Consider the following 9,420-nt stretch of genomic DNA (forward strand, 5'->3'; position numbering starts at 1 on the left):
TAAGGGATGGAGCTATCGATTATTTCAGTAATCGAGTAATCTATCAACTAGTTTATTCGATTAATGGAGTAAACGAAAAAAACCACACATTATAGCCTCAGTGTGTATTTTAGGGTAAATAATTGCAATAAGGATAATAATACCTAGTTTTCCGCTTCAACTTCATTCTGTTTTTCTAATAAATGCACATCATCAACATTGAAATTGCACTTTTAACATGTCTAAATTTTTATAAACATAAAAAATCTATAATTTGACGCAACAAAATATGAATCCCAAACTTTTTTCTCCTCGATTTATTCAGTCAGCCCTATGCTGTATTACCAATACATGAAGGCATTAAGGTTTCAGCAAAGTTGATAAAACAAACTCCTGATTCATGCAAAACTGCAAGAAAAAAAATGAACAACTGAATCTTAACATTATACTGCAAGAAACACTGAATTATGACTTATCATAAAACAATTATACAACATATGTCCAACACAACTTGCATTTGAGTGGTTGTAAGTTTTTAATTATATAAATATTTAAAGTTCCGGGCACTCCATGCGGTCAATAGATTTGATACATTTTTAGTAGTCCTTTACACTTAATAAACGGTCAATGGGATATCAATTAAAGCTTGAATTAATCGATTAATCGTCGCAACTCTAAAATAGACCACTGTGAGTATATGTGATATTTATTTAGTTTATGTTATTTTTGGTAAAATATATATTTTTAAGGCTGCAGCTGTCTATCATTCATATAATCGAGTAATCTGTCGATTAGTTTGTTTGATTAATCGAGTAATCGGATAAAACACTTTATAGCCTCATTAACATTTTAGGGAAACTGGTTGAATTAAAACAAACAATGGTCTGCTTGCCATGATCTTCATAACTCTTTTATAATAAATGCACATCATCAACATTAACATTGTACTTTTAACAATGTGTGCAGTGATAAACCAGGGCATTCTTTCAAAACTATGTTAGCAACTATGTTTAAAGTTGCAGGCGGTCTTGATACATTTTTAGTAGATACTTTATTTATCGATGAACCGAAGCAACATAATATAAATCAAGGCTTTTTTGTAGATAAATTAATCAATTTAATCATATCATTGTTGCAGCCCTATATAGACAAGTGTATTTATGGTAATTTGGTGCAATGTACACTTTTAGGGCTGCGGATTTTGCTTATATAATCGAGAAATCTATCAATTAGTTTGTTTGATTAATCGGTTAAACACACCTTAGACATCGCCTCATTCACAATTTGGGGAAAATAGTTGAAAATTAACCAAAAATGTAATTCTCTTTGCACATCATCAACACTGAAATTGTAATTTTTACACGTGTGCAGTAATAAACATTTTAAAAATATTTAAAACTTCCTACTGTTCGCCAACTCCCTGCTTGACACTCAGCATCAAGGGTTGGAATTGGGGGTTAAATCACCAAAAATTATTCTTGAGCGCGGCCACCGCTGCTGCTCACTGCTCCCCTCACCTCCCAGGAGGTGATCAAGGGTGATGGGTCAAATGCAGAGAATAATTTCACCACACCTCGTGTGTGTGTGACAATCACGGGTACTTTAACTTTAACTATGTCCACATATTTAAAGTCGCAGGTGGTCTCTAGACTTGATTCACTTATCCAACGAATAATCGAACCAACAGAATATAAATCAAAGCTTTTTTTTATTCAAATTACAGTGGAACCTCTATTTACAATCGCCTCTATTTAAATCCTTTTCGGTTTACAAAAGTGTACAAACATGCCTCTGTGTGCAGAGTCATGTCTCGAACATTTCATTCATTTGTTCATTAATTTTGTGTGTGTCGCTAGAAGCCGTACTGCCATTTTGATGACGTCACTTCCTGTACTCACGGACACGGCCATTTTCAAGAGGCGGGGTCCCCTACATCACATCCTGTTTACATCCTGAACGCACCGCTGCATCCCTTTCGAAAAGCTTCTAGGCTAGCTGCACTTCTGACGACTCATTTTCCACAATTGTCGTACTTTCCGCTGTGTGGGACTGTCTAAGAGATCACTTTGTGTGATCAGAAACTCTTTAAATGTGTCCAAACTCCCACAGTCTTGCTGTGTCGCTTCTAGTTGCTAGACAACCACTGAGCTAGCATTTTAGCTACATAGTTAGCTTTCAGCTTGCTGCACCTTCACTTCGAGGATATTGTCAGCGACGGGGGCTTTGTTCTGCAGCAAGTCTTTAATTGTGATGAGACCAAAAAAGGTGCCACAGCAGACCTTTGTTACAGCGAAGGAGAAGACACTACCTGGACACAAGCCGATGAAGGATTGCTTCACACTGCTATTTTGTGCTACGTGAAGCCACTGCTTGTTTATCACTCCGAAATTCCAAGAATGTTCAACAATGTAACAAATATTCACAGACACAAAGTAAAATGATTTTCCGTTTTTTTTGGTTTTTGGAGCTCACCATCGAGATGTGTGTGTGTGTGTGTGTGTGTGTGTGTGTGTGTGTGTGTGTGTGTGTGTGTGTGTGTGTGTGTGTGTGTGTGTGTGTGTGTGTGTGTGTGTGTGTGTGTGTGTGTGTGTGTGTGTGTGTGTGTGTGTGTGCGTGCGTGCATGCATGTGTTGACATTTAAAGTTGCTGTAATGTTGTTGGGTTGTTTGGATAAAAAGACATTGTTGAGCCATTACCCACCTTGTTATGTTAGTTTTATATATATATATATATATATATATATATATTTATATATATATATATATATATATAGCGGTAGAAAATGGATGGATGGATGGATATATATAAATATATATATATATATATATATATATATATATATATATATATATATATATATATATATATATATATATATATATTTTTTTTTTAATATATATATATATTTTATATATATATACATATATATGTGTGTATATATATACACATATATATGCCTATGTATATATATACATTTATATATACATATGCACATACATATAAATGATAAATGGGTTGTACTTGTATAGCGCTTTTCTACCTTCAAGGTACTCAAAGCGCTTTGACACTATTTCCACATTTACCCATTCACACACACATTCACACACTGATGGCGGGAGCTGCCATGCAAGGCGCTAACCAGCAGCCATCAGAGGCAAAGGGTGAAGTGTCTTGCCCAAGGACACAACGGACATGACTAGGAAGGTAGAAGGTGGGAATTGAACCCCAGTAACCAGCAACACTCCGATTGCTGGCACAGCCACTCTACCAACTTCGCCACGCCGTCCCATACATATATATGTGTGTATATATGTATATATGTATATATATATATATATATATATATATATATATATATATATATATATATATATATATATATATATATATATATATATATATATATATATATATATATATATATATATATATATATATATATGCCTATATATATATACATTTATATATACATATACATATATACATATATATGTGTGTATATATATATATATATATATACATATATATGCCTATATATATACATATATATATAAACACATATATATTTATATATATACATATATATACACACATATATATTTATATATGTATATGTATGTATATATGTATATATATATGCCTATATATACATATATATACATTTATATACACATATACATATAAATATAAATGTGTATGTGTGTGTGTGTGTGTGTGTGTATATATATATACATATATATATATATATATATATATATATATATATATATATATATATATATATATATATATATAGTATATATATGAACTATATTAACTTTTTGGTTGGCAATAAATGTTGAAAAACCAATTAAGTCTGTAGATGGAGGTTCCATTGTAATCGATTCACTGATGTAGCCTTAACTCAATTAGTAAAATAATTGATAGCTGCAGCCTTAAAAGTATATATTAACGCTAGTTGAATAAATTATGCTCAAGGTGGTCTATTTTAGGGCTGCAACGATTAAACGATTAAATCTATTTATTCAATATTTTAAGGAGAAAGGCAGTTGTTTTATTATATATTTTTTACCATTAGTATTGATGCATTGCCTAGTTCAAACTTAGGGTAAAATTAAATTAAAGTTGGATTTTATTTTTTTTTATTTAAAAAAAGCTGTGCCATACGGTTAATATTGCAGTATTTGAAGCTAAAGTAGGTGTTGCAGTAATGGAGGCGGAACTTTCAAATACACAAATCTGAGTGTGTGTGGTGTGTGTGTGTGTGTGTGTGCGTGTGTGTGTGTGTGTGTGTGTGTGTGTGTGTGTGTGTGTGTGTGTGTGTGTGTGTGTGTGTGTGTGTGTGTGTGTGTGTGTGTGTGTGTGTGTGTGTGTGTGTGTGTGTGTGTGTGTGTGTGTGTGTGTGTGTGTGTGTGTGTGTGTGTGTGCGTGTTCTTGTATTCATACCCTTTTTGAGACATCAACAAAAAAAAGTACTTTCCAAGTTAGGACCTAAATCATGGTCCCAATACGGAAAACCATTGCATCTAATAGAGAAGGTCTCATTTGCACCCCTGGTGGTGAAATCAAACAAAATTAGTGTGGTCCCAAAAAAAAAGGGATTTTTCAAATTGACTGTGTCGGTTTTAAAAGTGCTCCCCCTCTGGTCAACATAAAGTGTGTGTAAGAAATTGAAATGCGCCCCCTTTGGCCAAATTTATTTTATTTTATTTTTTTAATAAATATGTATACAGACATACTGTAATAACTTGAAGTAAATAATGAAGATTGAAACAAATTACAAACAAAAAATAAATAAAAAATTAAAATGAACTAAAAGCAAAAATTATTAGTTTTTTAATGGAAAATGATGACTTTTTAATGCAAAATGGTGACATTTGTCATATAAAATTCTGCCTTTTATCACAATATTGCCAATTTTTTGTTGTTCTTCTAAAACAGTGACATTTTTGAGTAAAATTACGACAAAAGTCGAGTAAAATTCCGATTATTATTATAATATTGCCAACATTTTAAAGTGTTCTTATAAAATTGTGACTTTTGTCGAGTAAAATTACGACTCTTTTCATAAAATTGCCAACATTTTAAGCTTCTCTTGTAAAATTGCGACTGTTATTGAGTAACATTCCAACTTTTATCATAATATCGCACAAATGATCAGTTTTTCGTGTAACATTTTGACTCGCGTTGAGTAAAATGACGACTTTTATTATAATACCGACAAAATTCTAAGTTTTTCTTGTGAAATGGTGACCTTTTTCTTGTGAAATTCCAACTCATTTTTCACAACAAGCTTATTTTTATATTTGCACAGTATGTATATATTATTATTATTATTATTTATATAGGGTGGTCGTAAAGAAGTAAGCATTTTTCGGATGGTCTCAAGAAGGTAACAAATACAAGAATATATTTGTATTTGCAAGTAAGTACGTGTGTGTGTGTGTGTGTGTGTGTGTGTGTGTGTGTGTGTGTGTGTGTGTGTGTGTGTGTGTGTGTGTGTGTGTGTGTGTGTGTGTGTGTGTGTGTGTGTGTGTGTGTGCATGCGTGCGTGCATGCGTGCGTGCATGCGTGCGTACGTGAGTGTGTGCATGTGTGCGCGCATGCGCGCGTATGTGAGTGTGTGCATGTGTGCGCGCGCGCGCGTGTCGGAAGAAAGGGTTGGCTTTACAAGAATTAACATTTTGACTCGTGTTGATAAAATGACGACTTTTATTATAACACCACCAAAATTCTAAGTTTTTCTTGTGAAATTGTGACCTTTTTCTTGTGAAATTCCAACTCATTTTTCACAACAAGCTTTTTTATATTTGCATAGTATGTATATATTATTATCATTATTTATATAGGGTGGTCCTAAAGAGGTAGGCATTTTTCAGGTGGTCTCAAGAAGGTGACAAATACAAGAATGTGTGTGTGTGTATGTGTGTGTGTGTGTGTGTGTGTGTGTGTGTGTGTGTGTGTGTGTGTGTGTGTGTGTGTGTGTGTGTGTGTGTGTGTGTGTGTGTGTGTGTGTGTGTGTGTGTGTGTGTGTGTGTGTGTGTGTGTGTGTGTGTGTGTGTGTGTGTCGGAAGAAAGAGTTGGCTTTACAAGAATCAACATTTTGACTCCTGTTGAGTAAAATCACAACTTTTATTATAATACTGCCAAAATTCTAAGTTTTTCTTGTGAAATTGTGACCTTTTTCTTGTGAAAAACCTACTCATTTTTCACAACAAGCTTTTTTATATTTGCATAGTATGTATATATCATTATTATTATTATTTACATAGGGTGGTCCTAAAGAGGTAGACATTTTTCGGATGGTCTCAAGAAGGTAACAAATACAAGAATGTGTGTGTGTGTGTGTGTGTGTGTGTGTGTGTGTGTGTGTGTGTGTGTGTGTGTGTGTGTGTGTGTGTGTGTGTGTGTGTGTGTGTGTGTGTGTGTGTGTGTGTGTGTGTGTGTGTGTGTGTGTGTGTGTGTGTGTGTGTCGAAAGAAAGGGTTGGCTTTACAAGAATTAACATTTTGACTCCATCCATCCATCCATTTTCTACCGCTTGTCCCTCGTGTTGAGTGAAATGACGACTTTTATTATAATACCGCCAATATTCTAAGTTTTTCTTGTGAAATTGTGACCTTTTTCTTGTGAAATTCCAACTCATTTTTCACAACAAGCGTTTTTATATTTGCATAGTATGTATATATTATTATTATTATCTATATAGGGTGGTCCGAAAGAGGTAGGCATTTTTCGGCTGGTCACAAGAAGGTAACAAATACAACAATGTGTTTGTGTGTGTGTATGTGTGTGTGTGTGTGTGCGCGAGCGCGCGTGCGTGTCGGAAGAAAGGTTTGGCTTTACAAGAACTAACATTTTGACTTGTGTTGAGTAAAATGACGACTTTTATTATAATACCCCCAAAATTCGAAGTTTTTCTTGTGAAAGTGTGACCTTTTTCTTGTGAAATTCCAACTCATTTTTATGTATATATTATTATTATTATTTATATATTTTATTATTATTATTATTTATATAGGATGGTCCTAAAGAGGTAGGCATTTTTCGGATGTTCTCAAGAAGGTAACAAATACAAGAATGTGAATGTGTGTGTGTGCGAATGTGTTTGTATGTGTGTGTGTGTGTGTGTGTGTGTGTGCGTGCGTGCGTGCGTGCGTGCTTGCGTGTGTGTGTGCGTGTGTGTGTGTGTGTGTGTGTGTGTGTGTGTGTGTGTGTGTGTGTGTGTGTGTGTGTGTGTGTGTGTGCTTGTGTGCGTGGGTGCGTATGTAATTGTGTGTGTTAGTGTGTGTGCGTGCGTGCGTGCGTGCGTGCTTGCGTGTGTGTGTGCGTGTGTGTGTGTGTGTGTGTGTGTGTGTGTGTGTGTGTGTGTGTGTGTGTGTGTGTGTGTGTGTGTGTGTGTGTGTGCTTGTGTGCGTGGGTGCGTATGTAATTGTGTGTGTGTGTGTGTGTGTGTGTGTGTGTGTGTGTGTGTGTGTGTGTGTGTGTGTGTGTGTGTGTGTGTGTGTGTGTGTGTGTGTGTGTGTGTGTGTGCGTGCGTGTCGGAAGAAAGGGTTGGCTTTACGGAGTCACAAATCACAACTGGTGTTGCGTCTCCATCATAACCAGTCCGGAGGAGGGGAAAAAAAGAGCCAAGAAGGTCCTCATGTTCGGGCCACCAACAGAGCCGCAAAAGCAAGACATCTCTGCCGCACCAGGACGGAATTAAAGCGGGGAAATGATGGCCGCTTACCAGAACCCGGACGACGACTCGATCTTGATGATCCACGACAGCAACACTGGCAAGGAGAAGGAAATGCCCAAAGAGGAGCCGGTGCTGGACAAAGCGCCGGAAAAGCCGGATCCTTCACAGAAGCCCCCGTACTCCTACGTGGCCCTCATCGCCATGGCGATCCGGGAGAGCGCCGATAAGCGGCTGACGTTGTCGGGCATTTACCAGTACATCATCACCAAGTTCCCCTTCTACGAGAAGAACAAGAAGGGCTGGCAGAACAGCATCCGACACAACCTGAGTCTCAACGAATGTTTCATCAAAGTTCCGCGGGAGGGCGGCGGGGAGCGGAAGGGGAATTATTGGACTCTGGACCCGGCGTGTGAGGACATGTTCGAGAAGGGCAACTATCGGCGGCGCCGCCGCATGAAGCGGCCGTTCCGACCCCCGCCGTCGCACTTCCAGCCGGGGAAAGCGCTATTCGGAGCGGACGGGTACGGCTACCTCTCCCCGCCGAAGTACCTCCAGTCCAGCTTCATGAACAACTCCTGGTCGCTCGGGCAGCCGCCCGCCCCGATGTCGTACACTTCCTGTCAGGTGACCAACGCCAACGTCAGCCCCGTCAAGGCTCTGTCCGCCCCGGCGTCGTACAACCCGTACTCCCGCGTACAGAGCATGGCGCTGCCCGGCATGGTGAACTCTTACAACGGCATGAGCCACCACCACCACCACCATCACCCGGCGCACCAGCACCCGCACCACTCCCAGCAGCTGAGCCCGGCCACGGCGGCGCCTCCCCCGGTTACGAGCGGCAACGGAGCCGGCCTTCAGTTCGCGTGCTCGCGTCAGCCGGCGGAGCTGTCCATGATGCACTGCTCGTACTGGGAACACGAGAGCAAACACTCCGCCTTGCATACGAGGATTGATATTTAAATGTGACCACTTTTATTTTATTTTTTATTTTATTTTTCGCCAGGACGCGCCAGGTCGCACAACGTTGAGACATTTCTAGTTGGACTGGTTTGGACCTAATTGTGTAAATGAAACTTCTTTTTTTTTTTGTTATTCCCACGGATTATTGTGACCATAACTTTTTACGCACGCCTTGACCAAATCTTTCATTACAAAATCAGGGTTTTTAATGTGTTTTCATATTAAAAGTGATAAGATTTTAAAAAAAATGCGCCAAGGGCCAGGTTTTCGAATATGTTTATTTTTGTTTGTTTGTTTGTTTGTTTGTTTGTTTGTTTAATAAAAGTGATATATTGTTACATTCATCTTGGGGAAATGTTTAAATTTAATTAGCACTTTTAAAACAAATCTTTTATAGGTTTGTGAATTTCTGAATAAAAAAATGCTAAAATACATCATGACCATGAACTAATCTTTATAATGTCGATTGTGCATTGCCTATAATTTGGAACATTAATTGTGCTATTTTTTTAAACATTTATCAGTTTTTCAAATATACGTACAAAGTATATAATTTAAAAATATATTTAGTTTTTAAAACACATTATAAAGTGTTAGTGCCTATAATAGTAACAATATATATCAATTTAAAAAAAGATTTGTAACATACAAAATATATATTAATTAAAAAAATGTGTTGATATGTATCCATTTTTAAAGTTTCATTGTCTATAATTTATATCATATACACAAATGTATATACATATGAAAAATGTTTTTTAAATATCAGTTTTTGAAACACAATACAATATACCTTTC

The 9,420-nt window shown here is 36.9% G+C and overlaps 1 protein-coding gene across 1 annotated transcript; it reads left to right on the forward strand.

The window, feature by feature from the left end:
• The first annotated feature begins 7,572 nt into the window (after positions 1 to 7,572).
• foxl2a (forkhead box L2a) lies at positions 7,573 to 9,085 on the forward strand. Its single transcript, XM_062068613.1, has one exon. It carries the CDS (start codon positions 7,696 to 7,698, stop codon positions 8,620 to 8,622), a length of 927 nt encoding a protein of 308 aa, XP_061924597.1. The 5' UTR covers positions 7,573 to 7,695; the 3' UTR covers positions 8,623 to 9,085.
• The last annotated feature ends 335 nt before the right edge of the window (positions 9,086 to 9,420 follow it).

This window comes from Entelurus aequoreus, linkage group LG13 (assembly GCF_033978785.1).
Source record: "Entelurus aequoreus isolate RoL-2023_Sb linkage group LG13, RoL_Eaeq_v1.1, whole genome shotgun sequence".
Classification (NCBI taxonomy): Eukaryota; Metazoa; Chordata; class Actinopteri; order Syngnathiformes; family Syngnathidae; genus Entelurus; species Entelurus aequoreus.

Excerpts from the sequence above, each read along its gene's own strand:
- foxl2a (XM_062068613.1), top strand. The coding sequence starts at position 7,696 with ATGATGGCCGCTTACCAGAACCCGGACGACGACTCGATCTTGATGATC.